The sequence below is a fragment of the Sturnus vulgaris genome, chromosome 6 (genome assembly GCF_052056855.1).
Source record: "Sturnus vulgaris isolate bStuVul1 chromosome 6, bStuVul1.hap1, whole genome shotgun sequence".
NCBI classification, from domain to species: Eukaryota; Metazoa; Chordata; class Aves; order Passeriformes; family Sturnidae; genus Sturnus; species Sturnus vulgaris.
Genome location: NC_142248.1, coordinates 40,310,195 through 40,335,818, shown reverse-complemented (window position 1 = coordinate 40,335,818; position 25,624 = coordinate 40,310,195). Strand labels below are relative to the sequence as shown.

The following is a 25,624-nucleotide window of genomic DNA, read 5'->3' as shown; positions in this document are numbered from 1 at the left end:
AAAACAGAATCAAACCCACACTAAGTATATTCTCTATTTTGGATAATTTCTCTTGAGCTATTGAAAATATACCTGAGGAGACTGAAGTTTTTCTTGCAGAACAACTTAGAACCCTTTAATACAAATGAAGAAAAATGATAAATTCATATCTTTTTCTCTCTCTAGGAGACAATGGAAGTGACCCTGAAAACAGAAGTGGAAGCTGGTGCTAGTGGTTTTAGTGTGAAAGGTGGAGGAAATGAAGGAATATTTATTAAAAGAGTACTTAAGGAATCTCCTGCTTCAAAAATATTTAGTCTTAGAGAAGGTACGGTCTAATTTTTTTAAATATTTTATTCTATATATTTAAATAATGAGATTTGTAGCTGTGTGATCTGCCATCTCTTTAAGTATCAGAAATAGTAGATTTCAAACCAACTAATGTAATCTGTGAGCTTAACCTGTCCATATTAATAATTTCTAAGACCACTTGCTTGAACAATAATGAAATGCGATTTTTTTTATATACCATAAAAAAATCAGTTTTCACTGTAGCAGTGAAAAAGCCACATAGAAAGTAGTATATACAAAACTCAAATGAAAAAAAAACTGGAAAAACTATCAGAAAACACAAAGTAAAATTATGTATTATTCCACTTGCAGGTGATCAGCTTCTAAGTGCTACAATATTTTTTGATAATATCAAATATGAAGATGCACTGAAGATTCTCCAGTATTCCGAGCCATACAGAGTCCAGTTCAGCCTCAAAAGAAAAATTGCTGTGCAAGAAGATCCAGAACACTCTACAGCCCAGCACAAAAAGGAAAGGATAGGCCAGGTAGATGTTGGATTAGTTTAAGAAGTTTGGGTAACGTAATATAGTAATGTGCTGTGTGGAAATAGATCAGAAAACACACTTGTGTCTTCTTAAGACTTAGGCATATGTTTAAAGTTACTATCATGAATATTCATGATTTTTTTTAAATCCCACACAATATTTGCAGCTTTTAAAATACCTTGAGTAAGACTATAGCTTTTACATAAATCCATAATATTGTTTTAGGGTGTAAAAATATTCTTTAGTGAGTCAGCATTTTTTAATTGTTTGTTGTCCACTGATGGAAGAGACTTGGGTAATCTCTGTAATACCTATATTCAGTATGTTCAAAAATGTAAAATATCAGTAAATATTTTTATCCAAAGCTCCTCTGTAAGATTTTCTGATATTTTGATAGATATATGATCTCTTCATAGGTTTCCATCAAATTAAAGATTATGTTATCTTCATATACATAAATACTATATATTTGTACAGACATATATGCATAGATACATATAGGAACTTCTGTTTAATGTTTTGCAAGGAATGAAAATCTTCAGAAATCCATATATTACAGTCCATTTGTTTTATGTAATTTCTGCCTGACATTGCTATTTTAATAATCTTCAGTAATTTTCTCATATAACAAGTAGATACTGGTAATAAAAAGAACATTCTTCTACATATTTTATCTTATGTTTTCTATTTTCTGTTGCACCTATATTCAGGTTATTTCTAATCTTCTGACTACTCTTTGTTCTTTTAGGAAAAAGAGCTCAGTGACAGCATTCCTGAAGAAGCACTGCATGCTTCAGGAAAAGCCATTTCAGAAGAAGACAGGGAAACATTAATTGTAAGCCAAAGGATAGGAAGAAGTAAGAGACCTAAAAAAGATAGATTATCATGGCCGAAATTTCAATCAATCAAAAATAAAAAGATACTGAGGCACAGAAGATCTCATAGTACATCAGATGCATATGAGCCTGCTATACAGGATATTTCCCCTACAAGCACGGACACGGAGTCTCAATATCCACAAGAGGTCCATACCAAAGAGAAAAAAGGAAGCCAAAGGAAGCTGAAGTTCCCTAGCATTGGATTCAGAATGCACAGGTCCAAAGCAGAACCACAAGAGAAGCAAAAAAAAGAAATAAAAACTACACTGATCACTGAAAGAGAAAAAATGCATAAAGATGATATAAGCCTGGAAAATCCTGAAATCCTAACAGTTGAATATACCACATCTCCTGCTTATGAAATGAAAACAGGTGAGGGACATGAAACTTTAACAAAAGACTTAAAAGAGATGAAAAATGGCATTCCATCTCATGTAAAACAATGCCCTGAAGTTGAAATAAGCATTAAAAAAGAAAAAGACAAGGAAGCAACATCAGAATTCAGTGTACCTGAAGTACCAGACATAAAAATAGAGATACCAAAGCCCAGTTTAGAAACAGCTGATCTGAAAGTAAGCCCAACTAAAAAATCACCACAAGCCTCATCAAAATCCCGAAAAAAGAAACAGAAAGGAGCAGCAGATAAAAAAGACAGAGAAAGTGGAATTAACATAGACTTGATGGGTCACACAGCTAAAGAACCTGTGCAGGTAAAAGGCCTAGAAATAGTCACTGCTAAAGCTGAATTACAGACATCTGACACACTGAAAAGAGGAGACAAACAAACAGAAGAAGACAAACAAATCCTAAATATTCAGAAAATAAACTATGGAATTTCAATGCCCAAAAGAAAAGAGACAGAGACTGACACCACCAAACAGGGAAGCGACGTTCCACAGTCAGAACCAGAAAAAACGGCTGATATGACTTCACAGGACAGCATGAAATTCAATGTGAAAACTCTTATGCTGGATGGAGAATCAGAAGTGTCTACTTGGAAAATACAAATTCCATCATTCAAAGAGGCCAAAGCACCAAAAACTGACATGAAAATATCAAGAGATGAAAGAAAAGAGGACACAGAAGAAAGGGTAAAAAAGGAAGGGATAGAGGAAGATGGCATGCCCACAAATGACAAAGCCTTAAACATAGAAATTGGGATGAAGACAGGAGAAAAAGATACAGAGGGGAAAGAAAGCAAATTCAGACTACCGAAGTTAAAATTCCCTACATTTACCTGGTCGACTAATAAGGAAGAAACAGCCATAACTGAAGCACAGATAAATGAAAGAGAAATAAAACTGGAAACCCAAGAAAATGCAGAAGGAATTCAGATAAGTGGAACAACAGGAGAAATCATGGTACCACGAGCACAGATAGAAACAGGAATATCTATAGGAAAAGAGGATGAAAAAGGCATAAAACAAAAGACAACACAACAGATGCCTAGTCCGAAAAAAACAAAAATAAAATGCTCCCAAATGAAAATGAATGCTAAAGGCACAGAAGAAAACACATGGATTTCAAAACCGGAAAATGAAATAGAAAAGAGAGAATTCACCATAAAATCCAAACATGACATAACAGAAATTACACCATCTCATATTACAGCTCCCAAAGTGGACATCAGCCTGCCCTCCGTCGATGTCAGCCTTCCACAGGCCAGCGTTGACCTTCAGGCACCTGAGGCTAGCCTTAGCCTTGAAGGAGAAGCCAAAATTCCAGAGGCCACCAAGACCAAGGACGGCAAGTTCAAGATGCCCAAGTTCGGCATGCCTTCCTTTGGCTGGTCCAGCAGCAGAGACACCAAGGGCACCGTGGCCGCCGAGGTGGATGTCAGCCTGAAGGAGTCTCAAGTGTCGGTGCCCTCGGGAACCTCCGAAGTCGACGTGACCCTGCCTGCAGTCGATATCCAAGCACCCGCTGTAGAGGTGACTGTCGAGACGGCTGCCGTAGCGGCGGAGGGTGAGAAAGGCCGATTCAAGATGCCCGACGTCAAGATGCCCAGTGTCAAGCTGCCCAAAGTCAAAGGTCCCCAGGCGCAGGTCAGCGTGCCCAAGGCCGAGGTCTCACTGCCCAAAGGCCAGGAGGGCGAAGTCGCCCTGAAGGGCCCCGAGGCCGAAGCCAGCCTGGAGGTGGCCGCCGGCAAAGCTGAGGGTGGCGGCATGAAAATACACATGCCCAAAGTCAAGGTGCCCAGCGTGGTCTTCTCCAAGCCCACCGTCAAATCTCCCAAACTCGACGCAGATGTCAGCCTCCCACAGGCAGAGTTGAAGGCCGCGGACGTCAGCATCTCGGCCCCTAACGTCAAGCTGCCCTCAGTGGAAGGTTCCCTCGAGCTCCAGGCGCCTGACATCGACCTCAAAGCGCCCTCCGCCGAAGGCAAGCTCGAGCTGGAAGGCACGGGCCTGAAAGGCAAGCTCAAGATGCCCAAGTTTGACAAGCCCAAATTCTCGGTGTCCTCCCCCAAGGCTGAGGCGCCCCCAGCCGAAGTCAGCCTGCCCAGTGCAGAGGTCGACCTCCCATCCGCCACTGTGACCATCACAGGAGAGGGCCCCGCCCTGGGCCTCAAAGCTGACATCCCCGGCGCCAAGACTGAAGGTGCCGGCTTGACTCTGGAGAAGCCTTCCCTCAAGATGCCCAAAGCTGACATCAAAGCTCCCAAAGTGGACATCAGCCTGCCCTCCGTCGATGTCAGCCTTCCACAGGCCAGCGTTGACCTTCAGGCACCTGAGGCTAGCCTTAGCCTTGAAGGAGAAGCCAAAATTCCAGAGGCCACCAAGACCAAGGACGGCAAGTTCAAGATACCCAAGTTCGGCATGCCTTCCTTTGGCTGGTCCAGCAGCAGAGACACCAAGGGCACCGTGGCCGCCGAGGTGGACGTCAGCCTGAAGGAGCCTCAAGTGTCGGTGCCCTCGGGAACCTCCGAAGTCGACGTGACCCTGCCTGCAGTCGATATCCAAGCACCCGCTGTAGAGGTGACTGTCGAGACGGCTGCCGTAGCGGCGGAGGGTGAGAAAGGCCGATTCAAGATGCCAGACGTCAAGATGCCCAGTGTCAAGCTGCCCAAAGTCAAAGGTCCCCAGGCGCAGGTCAGCGTGCCCAAGGCCGAGGTCTCACTGCCCAAAGGCCAGGAGGGCGAAGTCGCCCTGAAGGGCCCCGAGGCCGAAGCCAGCCTGGAGGTGGCCGCCGGCAAAGCTGAGGGTGGCGGCATGAAAATACACATGCCCAAAGTCAAGGTGCCCAGCGTGGTCTTCTCCAAGCCCACTGTCAAATCTCCCAAACTCGACGCAGATGTCAGCCTCCCACAGGCAGAGTTGAAGGCCGCGGACGTCAGCATCTCGGCCCCTGACGTCAGCATCTCGACCCCTGACGTCAAGCTGCCCTCAGTGGAAGGTTCCCTCGAGCTCCAAGCACCTGACATCGACCTCAAAGCGCCCTCCGCCGAAGGCAAGCTCGAGCTGGAAGGCACGGGCCTGAAAGGCAAGCTCAAGATGCCCAAGTTTGACAAGCCCAAATTCTCAGTGTCCTCCCCCAAGGCTGAGGCGCCCCCAGCCGAAGTCAGCCTGCCCAGTGCAGAGGTCGACCTCCCATCCGCCACTGTGACCGTCACAGGAGAGGGCCCCGCCCTAGGCCTCAAAGCTGACATCCCCGGCGCCAAGACTGAAGGTGCCGGCTTGACTCTGGAGAAGCCTTCCCTCAAGATGCCCAAAGCTGACATCAAAGCTCCCAAAGTGGACATCAGCCTGCCCTCTGTTGATGTCAGCCTTCCACAGGCTAGCGTTGACCTTCAGGCACCTGAGGCTAGCCTTAGCCTTGAAGGAGAAGCCAAAATTAAAGACAAGCAGGCTGCCAAGACCAAGGACGGCAAGTTCAAGATGCCCAAGTTCGGCATGCCTTCATTTGGCTGGTCCAGCAGCAGAGACACCAAGGGCACCGTGGCCGCCGAGGTGGACGTCAGCCTGAAGGAGCCTCAAGTGTCGGTGCCCTCGGGAACCTCCGAAGTCGACGTGACCCTGCCTGCAGTCGATATCCAAGCACCCGCTGTAGAGGTGACTGTCGAGACGGCTGCCGTAGCGGCGGAGGGTGAGAAAGGCCGATTCAAGATGCCCGACGTCAAGATGCCCAGTGTCAAGCTGCCCAAAGTCAAAGGTCCCCAGGCGCAGGTCAGCGTGCCCAAGGCCGAGGTCTCACTGCCCAAAGGCCAGGAGGGCGAAGTCGCCCTGAAGGGCCCCGAGGCCGAAGCCAGCCTGGAGGTGGCCGCCGGCAAAGCTGAGGGTGGCAGCATGAAAATACACATGCCCAAAGTCAAGGTGCCCAGCGTGGTCTTCTCCAAGCCCACCGTCAAATCTCCCAAACTCGACGCAGATGTCAGCCTCCCACAGGCAGAGTTGAAGGCCGCGGACGTCAGCATCTCGGCCCCTAACGTCAAGCTGCCCTCAGTGGAAGGTTCCCTCGAGCTCCAGGCGCCTGACATCGACCTCAAAGCGCCCTCCGCCGAAGGCAAGCTCGAGCTGGAAGGCACGGGCCTGAAAGGCAAGCTCAAGATGCCCAAGTTTGACAAGCCCAAATTCTCGGTGTCCTCCCCCAAGGCTGAGGCGCCCCCAGCCGAAGTCAGCCTGCCCAGTGCAGAGGTCGACCTCCCATCCGCCACTGTGACCGTCACAGGAGAGGGCCCCGCCCTGGGCCTCAAAGCTGACATCCCCGGCGCCAAGACTGAAGGTGCCGGCTTGACTCTGGAGAAGCCTTCCCTCAAGATGCCCAAAGCTGACATCAAAGCTCCCAAAGTGGACATCAGCCTGCCCTCCGTCGATGTCAGCCTTCCACAGGCCAGCGTTGACCTTCAGGCACCTGAGGCTAGCCTTAGCCTTGAAGGAGAAGCCAAAATTCCAGAGGCCACCAAGACCAAGGACGGCAAGTTCAAGATACCCAAGTTCGGCATGCCTTCCTTTGGCTGGTCCAGCAGCAGAGACACCAAGGGCACCGTGGCCGCCGAGGTGGACGTCAGCCTGAAGGAGCCTCAAGTGTCGGTGCCCTCGGGAACCTCCGAAGTCGACGTGACCCTGCCTGCAGTCGATATCCAAGCACCCGCTGTAGAGGTGACTGTCGAGACGGCTGCCGTAGCGGCGGAGGGTGAGAAAGGCCGATTCAAGATGCCAGACGTCAAGATGCCCAGTGTCAAGCTGCCCAAAGTCAAAGGTCCCCAGGCGCAGGTCAGCGTGCCCAAGGCCGAGGTCTCACTGCCCAAAGGCCAGGAGGGCGAAGTCGCCCTGAAGGGCCCCGAGGCCGAAGCCAGCCTGGAGGTGGCCGCCGGCAAAGCTGAGGGTGGCGGCATGAAAATACACATGCCCAAAGTCAAGGTGCCCAGCGTGGTCTTCTCCAAGCCCACTGTCAAATCTCCCAAACTCGACGCAGATGTCAGCCTCCCACAGGCAGAGTTGAAGGCCGCGGACGTCAGCATCTCGGCCCCTGACGTCAGCATCTCGACCCCTGACGTCAAGCTGCCCTCAGTGGAAGGTTCCCTCGAGCTCCAAGCACCTGACATCGACCTCAAAGCGCCCTCCGCCGAAGGCAAGCTCGAGCTGGAAGGCACGGGCCTGAAAGGCAAGCTCAAGATGCCCAAGTTTGACAAGCCCAAATTCTCAGTGTCCTCCCCCAAGGCTGAGGCGCCCCCAGCCGAAGTCAGCCTGCCCAGTGCAGAGGTCGACCTCCCATCCGCCACTGTGACCGTCACAGGAGAGGGCCCCGCCCTAGGCCTCAAAGCTGACATCCCCGGCGCCAAGACTGAAGGTGCCGGCTTGACTCTGGAGAAGCCTTCCCTCAAGATGCCCAAAGCTGACATCAAAGCTCCCAAAGTGGACATCAGCCTGCCCTCTGTTGATGTCAGCCTTCCACAGGCTAGCGTTGACCTTCAGGCACCTGAGGCTAGCCTTAGCCTTGAAGGAGAAGCCAAAATTAAAGACAAGCAGGCTGCCAAGACCAAGGACGGCAAGTTCAAGATGCCCAAGTTCGGCATGCCTTCATTTGGCTGGTCCAGCAGCAGAGACACCAAGGGCACCGTGGCCGCCGAGGTGGACGTCAGCCTGAAGGAGCCTCAAGTGTCGGTGCCCTCGGGAACCTCCGAAGTCGACGTGACCCTGCCTGCAGTCGATATCCAAGCACCCGCTGTAGAGGTGACTGTCGAGACGGCTGCCGTAGCGGCGGAGGGTGAGAAAGGCCGATTCAAGATGCCCGACGTCAAGATGCCCAGTGTCAAGCTGCCCAAAGTCAAAGGTCCCCAGGCGCAGGTCAGCGTGCCCAAGGCCGAGGTCTCACTGCCCAAAGGCCAGGAGGGCGAAGTCGCCCTGAAGGGCCCCGAGGCCGAAGCCAGCCTGGAGGTGGCCGCCGGCAAAGCTGAGGGTGGCAGCATGAAAATACACATGCCCAAAGTCAAGGTGCCCAGCGTGGTCTTCTCCAAGCCCACCGTCAAATCTCCCAAACTCGACGCAGATGTCAGCCTCCCACAGGCAGAGTTGAAGGCCGCGGACGTCAGCATCTCGGCCCCTAACGTCAAGCTGCCCTCAGTGGAAGGTTCCCTCGAGCTCCAGGCGCCTGACATCGACCTCAAAGCGCCCTCCGCCGAAGGCAAGCTCGAGCTGGAAGGCACGGGCCTGAAAGGCAAGCTCAAGATGCCCAAGTTTGACAAGCCCAAATTCTCGGTGTCCTCCCCCAAGGCTGAGGCGCCCCCAGCCGAAGTCAGCCTGCCCAGTGCAGAGGTCGACCTCCCATCCGCCACTGTGACCGTCACAGGAGAGGGCCCCGCCCTGGGCCTCAAAGCTGACATCCCCGGCGCCAAGACTGAAGGTGCCGGCTTGACTCTGGAGAAGCCTTCCCTCAAGATGCCCAAAGCTGACATCAAAGCTCCCAAAGTGGACATCAGCCTGCCCTCCGTCGATGTCAGCCTTCCACAGGCCAGCGTTGACCTTCAGGCACCTGAGGCTAGCCTTAGCCTTGAAGGAGAAGCCAAAATTCCAGAGGCCACCAAGACCAAGGACGGCAAGTTCAAGATGCCCAAGTTCGGCATGCCTTCCTTTGGCTGGTCCAGCAGCAGAGACACCAAGGGCACCGTGGCCGCCGAGGTGGACGTCAGCCTGAAGGAGCCTCAAGTGTCGGTGCCCTCGGGAACCTCCGAAGTCGACGTGACCCTGCCTGCAGTCGATATCCAAGCACCCGCTGTAGAGGTGACTGTCGAGACGGCTGCCGTAGCGGCGGAGGGTGAGAAAGGCCGATTCAAGATGCCAGATGTCAAGATGCCCAGTGTCAAGCTGCCCAAAGTCAAAGGTCCCCAGGCGCAGGTCAGCGTGCCCAAGGTCGAGGTCTCACTGCCCAAAGGCCAGGAGGGCGAAGTCGCCCTGAAGGGCCCCGAGGCCGAAGCCAGCCTGGAGGTGGCCGCCGGCAAAGCTGAGGGTGGCGGCATGAAAATACACATGCCCAAAGTCAAGGTGCCCAGCGTGGTCTTCTCCAAGCCCACTGTCAAATCTCCCAAACTCGACGCAGATGTCAGCCTCCCACAGGCAGAGTTGAAGGCCGCGGACGTCAGCATCTCGGCCCCTGACGTCAGTATCTCGGCCCCTGACGTCAAGCTGCCCTCAGTGGAAGGTTCCCTCGAGCTCCAGGCACCTGACATCGACCTCAAAGCGCCCTCCGCCGAAGGCAAGCTCGAGCTGGAAGGCACGGGCCTGAAAGGCAAGCTCAAGATGCCCAAGTTTGACAAGCCCAAATTCTCGGTGTCCTCCCCCAAGGCTGAGGCGCCGCCAGCCGAAGTCAGCCTGCCCAGTGCAGAGGTCGACCTCCCATCCGCCACTGTGACCGTCACAGGAGAGGGCCCCGCCCTGGGCCTCAAAGCTGACATCCCCGGCGCCAAGACTGAAGGTGCCGGCTTGACTCTGGAGAAGCCTTCCCTCAAGATGCCCAAAGCTGACATCAAAGCTCCCAAAGTGGACATCAGCCTGCCCTCCGTCGATGTCAGCCTTCCACAGGCCAGCGTTGACCTTCAGGCACCTGAGGCTAGCCTTAGCCTTGAAGGAGAAGCCAAAATTCCAGAGGCCACCAAGACCAAGGACGGCAAGTTCAAGATGCCCAAGTTCGGCATGCCTTCCTTTGGCTGGTCCAGCAGCAGAGACACCAAGGGCACCGTGGCCGCCGAGGTGGACGTCAGCCTGAAGGAGCCTCAAGTGGCGGTGCCCTCGGGAACCTCCGAAGTCGACGTGACCCTGCCTGCAGTCGATATCCAAGCACCCGCTGTAGAGGTGACTGTCGAGACGGCTGCTGTAGCGGCGGAGGGTGAGAAAGGCCGATTCAAGATGCCCGACGTCAAGATGCCCAGTGTCAAGCTGCCCAAAGTCAAAGGTCCCCAGGCGCAGGTCAGCGTGCCCAAGGCCGAGGTCTCACTGCCCAAAGGCCAGGAGGGCGAAGTCGCCCTGAAGGGCCCCGAGGCCGAAGCCAGCCTGGAGGTGGCCGCCGGCAAAGCTGAGGGTGGCGGCATGAAAATACACATGCCCAAAGTCAAGGTGCCCAGCGTGGTCTTCTCCAAGCCCACCGTCAAATCTCCCAAACTCGACGCAGATGTCAGCCTCCCACAGGCAGAGTTGAAGGCCGCGGACGTCAGCATCTCGGCCCCTGACGTCAAGCTGCCCTCAGTGGAAGGTTCCCTCGAGCTCCAGGTGCCTGACATCGACCTCAAAGCGCCCTCCGCCGAAGGCAAGCTCGAGCTGGAAGGCACGGGCCTGAAAGGCAAGCTCAAGATGCCCAAGTTTGACAAGCCCAAATTCTCGGTGTCCTCCCCCAAGGCTGAGGCGCCCCCAGCCGAAGTCAGCCTGCCCAGTGCAGAGGTCGACCTGCCGTCCGCCACTGTGACTGTCACAGGAGAGGGCCCCGCCCTGGGCCTCAAAGCTGACATCCCCGGCGCCAAGACTGAAGGTGCCGGCTTGACTCTGGAGAAGCCTTCCCTCAAGATGCCCAAACCTGACATCAAAGCTCCCAAAGTGGACATCAGCCTGCCCTCCGTCGATGTCAGCCTTCCACAGGCCAGTGTTGACCTTCAGGCACCTGAGGCTAGCCTTAGCCTTGAAGGAGAAGCCAAAATTCCAGACAAGCAGGCTGCCAAGACCAAGGACGGCAAGTTCAAGATGCCCAAGTTCGGCATGCCTTCCTTTGGCTGGTCCAGCAGCAGAGACACCAAGGGCACCGTGGCTGCCGAGGTGGACGTCAGCCTGAAGGAGCCTCAAGTGTCGGTGCCCTCGGGAACCTCCGAAGTCGACGTGACCCTGCCTGCAGTCGATATCGAAGCACCCGCTGTAGAGGTGACTGTCGAGACGGCTGCTGTAGCGGCGGAGGGTGAGAAAGGCCGATTCAAGATGCCAGACGTCAAGATGCCCAGTGTCAAGCTGCCCAAAGTCAAAGGTCCCCAGGCGCAGGTCAGCGTGCCCAAGGCCGAGGTCTCACTGCCCAAAGGCCAGGAGGGCGAAGTCGCCCTGCAGGGCCCCGAGGCCGAAGCCAGCCTGGAGGTGGCCGCCGGCAAAGCTGAGGGTGGCGGCATGAAAATACACATGCCCAAAGTCAAGGTGCCCAGCGTGGTCTTCTCCAAGCCCACCGTCAAATCTCCCAAACTCGACGCAGATGTCAGCCTCCCACAGGCAGAGTTGAAGGCCGCGGACGTCAGCATCTCGGCCCCTGACGTCAGCATCTCGGCCCCTGACGTCAAGCTGCCCTCAGTGGAAGGTTCCCTCGAGCTCCAGGCACCTGACATCGACCTCAAAGCGCCCTCTGCCGAAGGCAAGCTCGAGCTGGAAGGCACGGGCCTGAAAGGCAAGCTCAAGATGCCCAAGTTTGACAAGCCCAAATTCTCGGTGTCCTCCCCCAAGGCTGAGGCGCCCCCAGCCGAAGTCAGCCTGCCCAGTGCAGAGGTCGACCTCCCATCCGCCACTGTGACCGTCACAGGAGAGGGCCCCGCCCTGGGCCTCAAAGCTGACATCCCCGGCGCCAAGACTGAAGGTGCCGGCTTGACTCTGGAGAAGCCTTCCCTCAAGATGCCCAAAGCTGACATCAAAGCTCCCAAAGTGGACATCAGCCTGCCCTCCGTCGATGTCAGCCTTCCACAGGCCAGCGTTGACCTTCAGGCACCTGAGGCTAGCCTTAGCCTTGAAGGAGAAGCCAAAATTCCAGAGGCCACCAAGACCAAGGACGGCAAGTTCAAGATGCCCAAGTTCGGCATGCCTTCCTTTGGCTGGTCCAGCAGCAGAGACACCAAGGGCACCGTGGCTGCCGAGGTGGACGTCAGCCTGAAGGAGCCTCAAGTGTCGGTGCCCTCGGGAACCTCCGAAGTCGACGTGACCCTGCCTGCAGCTGATATCCAAGCACCCGCTGTAGAGGTGACTGTCGAGACGACTGCTGTGGGGGCGGAGGGTGAGAAAGGCCGATTCAAGATGCCAGACGTCAAGATGCCCAGTGTCAAGCTGCCCAAAGTCAAAGGTCCCCAGGCGCAGGTCAGCGTGCCCAAGGCCGAGGTCTCACTGCCCAAAGGCCAGGAGGGCGAAGTTGCCCTGAAGGGCCCCGAGGCCGAAGCCAGCCTGGAGGTGGCCGCCGGCAAAGCTGAGGGTGGCGGCATGAAAATACACATGCCCAAAGTCAAGGTGCCCAGCGTGGTCTTCTCCAAGCCCACTGTCAAATCTCCCAAACTCGACGCAGATGTCAGCCTCCCACAGGCAGAGTTGAAGGCCGCGGACGTCAGCATCTCGGCCCCTGACGTCAGCATCTCGACCCCTGACGTCAAGCTGCCCTCAGTGGAAGGTTCCCTCGAGCTCCAAGCACCTGACATCGACCTCAAAGCGCCCTCCGCCGAAGGCAAGCTCGAGCTGGAAGGCACGGGCCTGAAAGGCAAGCTCAAGATGCCCAAGTTTGACAAGCCCAAATTCTCAGTGTCCTCCCCCAAGGCTGAGGCGCCCCCAGCCGAAGTCAGCCTGCCCAATGCAGAGGTCGACCTCCCATCCGCCACTGTGACCGTCACAGGAGAGGGCCCCGCCCTGGGCCTCAAATCTGACATCCCCGGCGCCAAGACTGAAGGTGCCGGCTTGACTCTGGAGAAGCCTTCCCTCAAGATGCCCACAGCTGACATCAAAGCTCCCAAAGTGGACATCAGCCTGCCCTCTGTTGATGTCAGCCTTCCACAGGCTAGCGTTGACCTTCAGGCACCTGAGGCTAGCCTTAGCCTTGAAGGAGAAGCCAAAATTAAAGACAAGCAGGCTGCCAAGACCAAGGACGGCAAGTTCAAGATGCCCAAGTTCGGCATGCCTTCCTTTGGCTGGTCCAGCAGCAGAGACACCAAGGGCACCGTGGCCGCCGAGGTGGACGTCAGCCTGAAGGAGCCTCAAGTGTCGGTGCCCTCGGGAACCTCCGAAGTCGACGTGACCCTGCCTGCAGTCGATATCCAAGCACCCACTGTAGAGGTGACTGTCGAGACGGCTGCCGTAGCGGCGGAGGGTGAGAAAGGCCGATTCAAGATGCCCGACGTCAAGATGCCCAGTGTCAAGCTGCCCAAAGTCAAAGGTCCCCAGGCGCAGGTCAGCGTGCCCAAGGCCGAGGTCTCACTGCCCAAAGGCCAGGAGGGCGAAGTCGCCCTGAAGGGCCCCGAGGCCGAAACCAGCCTGGAGGTGGCCGCCGGCAAAGCTGAGGGTGGCGGCATGAAAATACACATGCCCAAAGTCAAGGTGCCCAGCGTGGTCTTCTCCAAGCCCACTGTCAAATCTCCCAAACTCGACGCAGATGTCAGCCTCCCACAGGCAGAGTTGAAGGCCGCGGACATCAGCATCTCGGACCCTGACGTCAAGCTGCCCTCAGTGGAAGGTTCCCTCGAGCTCCAGGCGCCTGACATCGACCTCAAAGCGCCCTCCGCCGAAGGCAAGCTCGAGCTGGAAGGCACGGGCCTGAAAGGCAAGCTCAAGATGCCCAAGTTTGACAAGCCCAAATTCTCGGTGTCCTCCCCCAAGGCTGAGGCGCCCCCAGCCGAAGTCAGCCTGCCCAGTGCAGAGGTCGACCTCCCATCCGCCACTGTGACTGTCACAGGAGAGGGCCCCGCCCTGGGCCTCAAAGCTGACATCCCCGGCGCCAAGACTGAAGGTGCCGGCTTGACTCTGGAGAAGCCTTCCCTCAAGATGCCCACAGCTGACATCAAAGCTCCCAAAGTGGACATCAGCCTGCCCTCCGTCGATGTCAGCCTTCCACAGGCCAGTGTTGACCTTCAGGCACCTGAGGCTAGCCTTAGCCTTGAAGGAGAAGCCAAAATTCCAGACAAGCAGGCTGCCAAGACCAAGGACGGCAAGTTCAAGATGCCCAAGTTCGGCATGCCTTCCTTTGGCTGGTCCAGCAGCAGAGACACCAAGGGCACCGTGGCCGCTGAGGTGGACGTCAGCCTGAAGGAGCCTCAAGTGGCGGTGCCCTCGGGAACCTCCGAAGTCGACGTGACCCTGCCTGCAGTCGATATCCAAGCACCCACTGTAGAGGTGACTATTGAGACGGCTGCCGTAGCGGCGGAGGGTGAGAAAGGCCGATTCAAGATGCCCGACGTCAAGATGCCCAGTGTCAAGCTGCCCAAAGTCAAAGGTCCCCAGGCGCAGGTCAGCATGCCCAAGGCCGAGGTCTCACTGCCCAAAGGCCAGGAGGGCGAAGTCGCCCTGCAGGGCCCCGAGGCCGAAGCCAGCCTGGAGGTGGCCGCCGGCAAAGCTGAGGGTGGCGGCATGAAAATACACATGCCCAAAGTCAAGGTGCCCAGCGTGGTCTTCTCCAAGCCCACTGTCAAATCTCCCAAACTCGACGCAGATGTCAGCCTCCCACAGGCAGAGTTGAAGGCCGCGGACGTCAGCATCTCGGCCCCTGACGTCAGCATCTCGACCCCTGACGTCCAGCTGCCCTCAGTGGAAGGTTCCCTCGAGCTCCAGGCGCCTGACATCGACCTCAAAGCGCCCTCCGCCGAAGGCAAGCTCGAGCTGGAAGGCACGGGCCTGAAAGGCAAGCTCAAGATGCCCAAGTTTGACAAGCCCAAATTCTCGGTGTCCTCCCCCAAGGCTGAGGCGCCCCCAGCCAATGTCAGCCTGCCCAGTGCAGAGGTCGACCTCCCATCTGCCACTGTGACCGTTACAGGAGAGGGCCCCGCCCTGGGCCTCAAAGCTGACATCCCCGGCGCCAAGACTGAAGGTGCCGGCTTGACTCTGGAGAAGCCTTCCCTCAAGATGCCCAAAGCTGACATCAAAGCTCCCAAAGTGGACATCAGCCTGCCCTCCGTCGATGTCAGCCTTCCACAGGCCAGCGTTGACCTTCAGGCACCTGAGGCTAGCCTTAGCCTTGAAGGAGAAGCCAAAATTCCAGAGGCCACCAAGACCAAGGACGGCAAGTTCAAGATGCCCAAGTTCGGCATGCCTTCCTTTGGCTGGTCCAGCAGCAGAGACACCAAGGGCACCGTGGCCGCCGAGGTGGACGTCAGCCTGAAGGAGCCTCAAGTGGCGGTGCCCTCGGGAACCTCCGAAGTCGACGTGACCCTGCCTGCAGTCGATATCCAAGCACCCGCTGTAGAGGTGACTGTCGAGACGGCTGCTGTAGCGGCGGAGGGTGAGAAAGGCCGATTCAAGATGCCCGACGTCAAGATGCCCAGTGTCAAGCTGCCCAAAGTCAAAGGTCCCCAGGCGCAGGTCAGCGTGCCCAAGGCCGAGGTCTCACTGCCCAAAGGCCAGGAGGGCGAAGTCACCCTGAAGGGCCCCGAGGCCGAAGCCAGCCTGGAGGTGGCCGCCGGCAAAGCTGAGGGTGGCAGCATGAAAATACACATGCCCAAAGTCAAGGTGCCCAGCGTGGTCTTCTCCAAGCCCACCGTCAAATCTCCCAAACTCGACGCAGATGTCAGCCTCCCACAGGCAGAGTTGAAGGCCGCGGACGTCAGCATCTCGGCCCCTGACGTCAGCATCTCGGCCCCTGACGTCAAGCTGCCCTCAGTGGAAGGTTCCCTCGAGCTCCAGGCGCCTGACATCGACCTCAAAGCGCCCTCCGCCGAAGGCAAGCTCGAGCTGGAAGGCACGGGCCTGAAAGGCAAGCTCAAGATGCCCAAGTTTGACAAGCCCAAATTCTCAGTGTCCTCCCCCAAGGCTGAGGCGCCCCCAGCCGAAGTCAGCCTGCCCAGTGCAGAGGTCGACCTGCCGTCCGCCACTGTGACTGTCACAGGAGAGGGCCCCGCCCTGGGCCTCAAAGCTGACATCCCCGGCGCCAAGACTGAAGGTGCCGGCTTGACTCTGGAGAAGCCTTCCCTCAAGATGCCCAAAGCTGACATCAAAGCTCCCAAAGTGGACATCAGCCTGCCCTCCGTCGATGTCAGCCTTCCACAGGCCAGTGTTGACCTTCAGGCACCTGAGGCTAGCCTTAGCCTTGAAGGAGAAGCCAAAATTCCAGACAAGCAGGCTGCCAAGACCAAGGACGGCAAGTTCAAGATGCCCAAGTTCGGCATGCCTTCCTTTGGCTGGTCCAGCAGCAGAGACACCAAGGGCACCGTGGCCGCTGAGGTGGACGTCAGCCTGAAGGAGCCTCAAGTGGCGGTGCCCTCGGGAACCTCCGAAGTCGACGTGACCCTGCCTGCAGTCGATATCCAAGCACCCGCTGTAGAGGTGACTGTCGAGACGGCTGCCGTAGCGGCGGAGGGTGAGAAAGGCCGATTCAAGATGCCAGACGTCAAGATGCCCAGTGTCAAGCTGCCCAAAGTCAAAGGTCCCCAGGCGCAGGTCAGCGTGCCCAAGGCCGAGGTCTCACTGCCCAAAGGCCAGGAGGGCGAAGTCGCCCTGAAGGGCCCCGAGGCCGAAGCCAGCCTGGAGGTGGCCGCCGGCAAAGCTGAGGGTGGCAGCATGAAAATACACATGCCCAAAGTCAAGGTGCCCAGCGTGGTCTTCTCCAAGCCCACCGTCAAATCTCCCAAACTCGACGCAGATGTCAGCCTCCCACAGGCAGAGTTGAAGGCCGCGGACATCAGCATCTCGGCCCCTGACGTCAAGCTGCCCTCAGTGGAAGGTTCCCTCGAGCTCCAGGCGCCTGACATCGACCTCAAAGCGCCCTCCGCCGAAGGCAAGCTCGAGCTGGAAGGCACGGGCCTGAAAGGCAAGCTCAAGATGCCCAAGTTTGACAAGCCCAAATTCTCGGTGTCCTCCCCCAAGGCTGAGGCGCCCCCAGCCGAAGTCAGCCTGCCCAGTGCAGAGGTCGACCTCCCATCCACCACTGTGACTGTCACAGGAGAGGGCCCCGCCCTGGGCCTCAAAGCTGACATCCCCGGCGCCAAGACTGAAGGTGCCGGCTTGACTCTGGAGAAGCCTTCCCTCAAGATGCCCAAAGCTGACATCAAAGCTCCCAAAGTGGACATCAGCCTGCCCTCTGTTGATGTCAGCCTTCCACAGGCTAGCGTTGACCTTCAGGCACCTGAGGCTAGCCTTAGCCTTGAAGGAGAAGCCAAAATTCCAGACAAGCAGGCTGCCAAGACCAAGGACGGCAAGTTCAAGATGCCCAAGTTCGGCATGCCTTCCTTTGGCTGGTCCAGCAGCAGAGACACCAAGGGCACCGTGGCCGCCGAGGTGGACGTCAGCCTGAAGGAGCCTCAAGTGTCGGTGCCCTCGGGAACCTCCGAAGTCGACGTGACCCTGCCTGCAGTCGATATCCAAGCACCCGCTGTAGAGGTGACTGTCGAGACGGCTGCTGTAGCGGCGGAGGGTGAGAAAGGCCGATTCAAGATGCCCGACGTCAAGATGCCCAGTGTCAAGCTGCCCAAAGTCAAAGGTCCCCAGGCGCAGGTCAGCGTGCCCAAGGCCGAGGTCTCACTGCCCAAAGGCCAGGAGGGCGAAGTCGCCCTGCAGGGCCCCGAGGCTGAAGCCAGTCTGGAGGTGGCCACCGGCAAAGCTGAGGGTGGCGGCATGAAAATACACATGCCCAAAGTCAAGGTGCCCAGCGTGGTCTTCTCCAAGCCCACCGTCAAATCTCCCAAACTCGACGCAGATGTCAGCCTCCCACAGGCAGAGTTGAAGGCCGCGGACGTCAGCATCTCGGCCCCTGACGTCAGTATCTCGGCCCCTGACGTCAAGCTGCCCTCAGTGGAAGGTTCCCTCGAGCTCCAGGCGCCTGACATCGACCTCAAAGCACCCTCCGAAGAAGGCAAGCTCGAGCTGGAAGGCACGGGCCTGAAAGGCAAGCTCAAGATGCCCAAGTTTGACAAGCCCAAATTCTCGGTGTCCTCCCCCAAGGCTGAGGCGCCCCCAGCCGATGTCAGTCTGCCCAGTGCAGAGGTCGACCTCCCATCCGCCACTGTGACCGTCACAGGAGAGGGCCCCGCCCTGGGCCTCAAAGCTGACATCCCCGGCGCCAAGACTGAAGGTGCCGGCTTGACTCTGGAGAAGCCTTCCCTCAAGATGCCCAAAGCTGACATCAAAGCTCCCAAAGTGGACATCAGCCTGCCCTCCGTCGATGTCAGCCTTCCACAGGCCAGCGTTGACCTTCAGGCACCTGAGGCTAGCCTTAGCCTTGAAGGAGAAGCCAAAATTCCAGACAAGCAGGCTGCCAAGACCAAGGACGGCAAGTTCAAGATGCCCAAGTTCGGCATGCCTTCCTTTGGCTGGTCCAGCAGCAGAGACACCAAGGGCACCGTGGCCGCCGAGGTGGACGTCAGCCTGAAGGAGCCTCAAGTGACAGTGCCTTCGGGACCTTCTGTGGCAGACATGACATTGCCTGACACTGAAATTCAGGAGCCCTGCTTTGATATTTCTCTGGATTCTTCCTCTAGTAAAGAGCATGAGACTCATAAATCTAAAAGTTCTGCATTTAGAATTCCCAAAATTTCTTTTTCTCATAATTTCAAAGCTCCTCCACAAAATCAATCTGAATGTGAATTTTCTGTTTCTGAAACTCTTTGTTCTTCTTTAACTGAGGGCACTTTTTCTGTTCCTTCTGAGAGTGTTGGATCAAAACATCTTCCTGACATTAAGGGAGAGAGTGTATCTAAAAATACCAAATTTAGATTTCCTAGCCTTAGTTTCTCTAAAGCTGAAGTGACTTCATCTAAAATTGATATGGAATCCTCATTTCAAAAGGGGGATATTACTCTTACTAAATACCAAATTAATCTAACCGAATCTCCATCAAAAATAGCACCTCTTGCTGATGAAAATCTTTCAGATTTTGAAATTTTAAGTGAAGATATTTCTGAGGAGCAAGGAGGTTTTAAGTTAGAGGGCAAAACAACATCTGCTGAAATATCTTTTATTGACACAGAGGTCACAGTTAAAATTCCTAAATTCCGAAAACCAAAATTCAGAATTCGACCTAAGGGAAAAGCATGTGAAAGTGACTTTGATTCCAACGTGGAATCTGAAATTTACAAGGGAACGATAACATCTGATATGACTGATCCTGATACTGAAAAACCAGCTCAAATCTCTGATGCCCAGCTTGGAGTAAAGTTGCATAAGCCTTCACCTGAAGTTGTTCTGGATGCACCAACAGTGGATCCAAATCTCTCACCCATGGAGGTTACCTTGCCAAAATTAGAAGCAGAAAGCCATGGCCCAGATTTGGAGTGCAAGGCAGAACAGGAAGCAGTTACAGGAGAGAAGGGTACTGAGGAGAAAGAAAACAAATTTAAATCATCAAAATTCAAACTACCTTCATTTAGGTGGTCACCAAAGAAAGAAGCTGTTGCTCCTTCTCACATTGAGGAACATCTGGAAGGACCCACTTTGTCTACTTTGTCTGAAGACATGGGTTCTGAATTAACTTTTCCTACTCCTGAGAATCAATGCATCCATGATGAATTTGATACAACAGAAAAAGACGGTGAAAAGGCCAAAACCAAGAAGTCTCAATTTACCATGCCAAAGATCTCATTCCCTAAAATTAAGGGTCAGAAAGTACAGGTCTCTCTGCCCATACTGGAAACTGATGTTTCTGGGCCCAAACACGATAAAGAAGGTGTTTCTGTTCAGATATCTGAGAAAGGGAGTAGTGGAGAAGGGGCAGGACTGGGCATAAAAGTGCCAAAAGTTACAGTCCCAACTTTGGAATTTTCCAAACCAGAAGCCAAAGCTCCCAAAATAGAGATGGATATTAGCATGCCTACAGATGAAGTCACAGTTCCTACCTGTGAAGATGAGCTGACACTGAAATCAGCTGCTGCTAATGCCACCCTCTCTACCTCAGATATTGAGATGATACCCCAAGTTTCACTTGAGGTGAAGAGTCCTGACATAATCATTGAAAGAACATCAGGTGAAATTGCTGTGGGTGATGTAGAGATAAAAGCTGAAGGTTCTCAAGGGAAAACAAAAATGTCTAAATTCCAAATGCCAAAGGTAGGAATTGCACTTTCTAAGGGGAAAGGATCAGAAAAGGATGATGGCCAATCCAAATCAGAAGTCAAAGTTCCCCAGCTGAAAGCAACAGTAGAAATATCTGACATTGCTGTTGAAGCACCAGACTTGGAGGTGGAACATGGCACAGAAACGGAGACTTACAGCCCTGAAGCCAAAATTACCAAAACTGACAGTAAGGCATCAGAGGCTGATGTTCACCTCCCATCAGCTGACATTTCTATTTCAAAAACAGACAGTGATATTCAGGATTCAGATGCAGCAGTAAAGATCAAGGGGGAAATAAAGCAAGATGGAGATGGAGAAGAGAAAGAAGGACATTTCAAAATGCCAAAATTCAAACTTCCATCTTTCAGTTGGTCACCAAAGAAGGAAGCAAGTGTTAAATCAGATTCTGGAGCAAATTTGGAAGACCAAAAGTTTGCTGTCATGACAAGCAGAATAGACACAGAAGTGAAAGGAACTGCAACTGATGATCAAGGTAGTGGGCCAGACCTTGATCTGGAAATACCTGCAGGAAAAGTTGAACAAAAAAGTCCAATGAAAAAGCCTCAATTTGTCATGCCTAAAATTTCACTCTCCAAGATCAAAGTTCCAAAATCTCAGTCTCATTCACCAAAAGTTGGAGCTGATGCTACTCTTCCTAAAAGAGAAATAGAGGGTGATGATTCAATTAAGATACCTGATATAGAAAAAAGTCATCCTGAAGGGACTGAAGAAGGGGCACAAATAAGCATAAAACTGGCTGACACTACCAAATTTTCCAAAGTAGAAATTGAAGCCTCTAAAACTGAAATAACAGTCAGCTCAGCAAAGATTGATGGTTCTTTGACTCCCTCAGAGGAGAGTTTTCAACAGGTTGACTTAAAAATAAGTTCTACCAATGAATGTAACATTCAAAAAACAGGTATTAAGCTCCCCAAAGGAGAAGCTTCAGTTGATTTGAAGAGTCCTGATATATCAACAGAAAGCTCATCAGTTGTGGATGGAAGAAAAATAAAATTGGAAGGTCCTGAAGGGAAGATTAAAATGCCCAAATTCCAGAAGACAAAGTTTGGAATCTCCCTAACAAAAGGGAAAGTCCCAGAGACAGAGATCAGCTCTCCAAAAATAGAAGCTGAGCTACCCCAGCTAAGAACTACAAACGAAATTGCTGACATTGCTGTGGGAGTTCCAGCATCAGAACTTATATCTGATATGTCAGATCCTGGAGGAGTCGATGGTGAGATAATTACACCCCAAGCTCTGATGGGTGGCACTGAAGATGCAAAGGTAGACATAAGCACCCAGTCAGTGTCTAAACCAAAGACAGAGGGAGTTATTGAGAGTCTTGAGGAGAAGGAAATAAAATTAAAAGAACATGAAATAAAAGCTGAAGAAGTTCAGACTGAAGAATATCAGGGATGGTTTAAAATGCCAAAATTCAGAATACCTGCATTTGGCAGGTCATCCGTAAAGGAAAAAAAAAGTGATGCTGATACTGAAAGAAGTATGGAAAAAGCTCAGGCAACTATTCCTTCTGCTAAAGTACAAACTGAAACAAGTATTCCTGAAAATACCTTCTCATTACCACATGCAGTTGCTGAAATTACTATTGGAAAAGAAGGGATTCAAAAATTAGGAGATTCTGTGAAGTGTTCTGATGTTAGCTTGCCAATGATGGAAGGAGATATTTCATTATCCACAGAAAAAACAGATAGTAGAATGAATATTCCAAAAACTGAAACTTATGCTGACGTAGTTAAGCGCAGTGCTGAAGAACATACTTCAGAAACCACAGTGTCTGCAGCAGAATTGTCTAAATCATACCCTTCAGAAACTGACAAAGACAGGAGTTCAACAAATAGGTTTCCTACATGTACTCTGACATTTCCAGAGCATAAAGGCAAATCACGGGATATAGAAGTCCCAAAGGTAGGAAGTTCCATGAAGTTAGAGACATCAGTGGTAGGATGCAAAACATCAACAGGTGAAATTACTCTGGATGCAACACAGAAGAAAATAGATGTTAGTCTTCCAAAGGGAGAGCTAGATATTCAAAATAAAGAGGCAGCAATTAAAAAAGGAAAGATAAAGGGCGAGGTGAAAATCATAGGAAAAGACAGTGAAGAAAGTCAGTTAAAAAGGACTACATGTGAATGGTCAACAACAAAAGGATCAGAAGATGGTACTTACGTTACTGCTAAGCTGGAAGATCTAAAGGTAGAAGTTCCAACAGTGAAGACGGATGTTAAAATTACTGAAGTAGATCCTGAAATGAAATTTCAAGTGAAAAATGTTGAAAAGGATGTGTCTGCAGGAGTGGAAGTGCAAGTAGAAGACAGAGTAGAAACAAGTAAAATTAAAGCATATAAGTTTAAGATTCCGAAGTTTGGAATGTTGCGTTCAGAAGTCAAGGGGTTTGAAGACTATACCAATTTGCCAAAGTCAGAAGCTGATTCAGCACCTGAAAGTTTAAGAGGCACAGCAGAAATGCAGTTACACAAACCAGAAGGATCAATTGACCTGAAAAGTCCAGCTCTAGATCATACAGAAGCATCTGCCATAAGAGGGGAAACAGTAGACCAAACACAAGGTGTCCCAGAAGTAAGTGTAAGAATTCCTAAACTAAAAATACCAAGATTCACATTCAGAACTCTCCCAATTGAAGCTGATGTTTTACTGTCAAAAGTAGTAACAGATCCAAAGGGATCTAGTACTGACATTGAAATAGTGCAACTGCAAGCAAGCTCTGCTATCCCTGAAGAACCAGGAGCTCTAGAGGGGGGTATTCAAAAAGCAAAAAGCAAAATTTTAACACTGACTGAACCTGACATTAAAACAGCACAGATGACAGCTACCATAGAGTCCTCCCTTTCAAGTGCAGGGCAAGATTTTCATTGGTCTTATATAGAGGGCCAAGAAGTAAGTGAAAAAGTAGAACCTGAACATGTTGCTATTGAGCGGTGTGAGATTTACACTACTGAAATACTGAAAGAATCAGAAATTCTGTCATCAGAGGTCAAAACTGCTACTTTGGGATTCTCATTGCTCAAGACAAAGTTGCCTGAATCACACAGTGATTTAGATGTGCTGGTCCAGCAGCCATCTCCAACAGGAGGTGCATCAGTGAGAAAACTTACAGATGCTGGTGAAAGCTTTGGAGTAGCAGCACAAAGAGCTGGAAGTGCTGAGCTTAAACTATCTGACAAACCACACCGTGAGTCTGAAGAATCTAGAGGAAAAGTAAGTTTGACAAAGTTAAAAACATCTACTGCTGAAGTAAAGTGTTCCAGTAAACTTGAAGAGAGTTTTCCTGATAAATCACCAGAGGGAATAACTGCAGCTTCTCTCTCTAAAGATGAAGATGTAGTTGAAGCAGTGGAAGGTGAAGAAAAAGACATAACCAATGAGAAAGAAAAGACTGATAGTAAAAGATCTCCTGGAAGATTCAAATTTTGGCTTCCAAGTATTGGCTTTTCCTCTTCTGGGGATGAAACAAGCACAGATGCAAAACCAGAAATAAAAAAATCAGTTCCAGAAGATGTGAAACCTCCTGACATATCAGATGATTCCTCTAAGCAGGCTGATAAAACTGGATGGTTTAGATTTCCCAAGCTTGGTTTCACATCTCCTTCCAAAAAGGCTAAGTCTGTTGATAAAGAAGAGGTGGGTCATAAAGAGGGGAGACTCTCAGATGAAGATAGCCCAACAGATAAACCAGATGTGTTTTTTGATGCACAAGAAAGCTTATCACCTAAAGAAATAGGAGACGGTGAAAAAGCTGAAATTGATGGGGCCTCATCTATTGTGACATCTTCAGCAAGAACTGAACTAATCTTGTTGGAGGAAGAAAAAGATAGAAAATCTAATATTGTTGGAGATACAACCAAATGAAGGTAGTATTTTTTCAATCCTCGATGAAAACAAAACCATCCATATGTACAGAAGAGAATGTTTCCCTAATTTTCTACTAACTGAAAATTAAAACCCAAGACTGGTATTTATGAAAACACTTGAACAGAATTTACCACATTCAGATTTTCAAATACATGGATGTTCTAGGTTGTACACTAATAAAAATAATGATTTCTTCATATCTACTCCAAGGGCAACAATTATGACAGATGTAGAGGAGCCCATAGTTGGAGCAAAGTCTGAGTAGATAGCAGAACCATGAAAGTATCATTGAAAAGCTCAACGATTGCAAAAGACTTGTTAAAGAGGCTTCTCAAAACACACGTTATATTTAGATTACAGATTATTTCCAGAATGGGTTCTAAACTAGTACTATAAGAACTATACTCATCTATTTAGATTTTGGAACTTTCTGATCTACTTTTGCTTTGTTATTAAAATATTTTTTCTTTATTTCAGCTAAGGTATGTATATTTCACAAACATTTTAAAATATAAAATAGAAATTAAATACTAGTGTAGTGAGACTAATGCTTTGCCTCTTTGTCTCTTCTCATTTTTTTTTATTATTGTGGTGGGTCTCTTTAGCCTTACAATAATTTAAAAAAAAACAGCAAAAACCAACAGAATAATTTCAAGACCAAAAAAACATGTAACTAAATCATGTTTGTAAGATACCAGAATAAAACATGCTTACAAAGAATATTATTCAAATGTGGATAAATAAATTTTAATGTATATACTTACGGGATAGTTAAATGCTTAGAATGATCTGCCACACTGGTGGAATTGCTTCAGAGATTTTCTGGGAAAGGAGGTGTATATAATTATTTGCTCCTTTGTTTATATTAACGCTTCTCTCAAGTGCACAATGAAAACCAGAGTGCATGTGTGACAGCCTTCACATGTACCATTAAAACACTGTCTGTATTCTTAATTCACAATAAACTCACCGTACAAATAATAACTTGAGTAGTGTGAGTTACTGATTTGGAAAATCCCAGCTGAAATTTGCAAAAGTTTGCATGTACTTCGCTGTCTGCTGAGGTGGACGCTTAATGACAGCACAGTTCCTAAATACAGGAGTAATGGAGGTTTTTCACTCATTATAATTCCAAGTTGAATCATAGAATATGTTGAGTCAGAAGGAACCTGTCAGGATCCTTGAATCCCACTCCTGGCCCTGCACAGGACACCCCAAGAATCACCACCATGTGTATGAGAGCATTGTCCAAAGGCTTCTTGAACTCTTGTCAGGCTTGGGGCTGTGACCACTGCCCTGGGGAGCCTGTTCCAGTTATCAAACAGTCTTTGGGTGAAAAACCTTTTCCTAACGTCCATCCTAAACCCCTCATCACTCAGCTCCAGCCATTTCCTCAGGTCCTGTCACTGGCCACGAGAGTGAAGAGAACAGCACCTGTCCCTCTGCTTCCCCTCATGAGGATGTTGAAACCGCAGTGAAATCTCCCCTCAGTCTCCTCCAGGCTGAACAGACCAAGTGACTTCAGCCACTCCTCATACAGCTTCCCCTCCCGACCCTTCATCATCCTTGTGGCCTCCTTTGGATGCTCTCTAATGTATTTTTTTTTAATTGTAGCACCCAAAACTGCTCACAGGACTCC

General features: G+C 51.5%; 1 protein-coding gene across 1 annotated transcript in view; it reads left to right on the top strand.

Moving 5' to 3' along the window:
- AHNAK2 (AHNAK nucleoprotein 2) overlaps positions 1-24,969 on the top strand; it is a 99,980-nt gene extending 75,011 nt beyond the window's left edge. Inside the window, exons 8-10 of the mRNA XM_014871473.2 lie at positions 166-307; positions 643-818; positions 1,567-24,969. Coding sequence (XP_014726959.2) covers positions 166-307; positions 643-818; positions 1,567-23,982 — 22,734 coding nt within the window. The 3' untranslated portion in view covers positions 23,983-24,969. The remainder of the gene's footprint in view (positions 1-165; positions 308-642; positions 819-1,566) is intronic.
- The last annotated feature ends 655 nt before the right edge of the window (positions 24,970-25,624 follow it).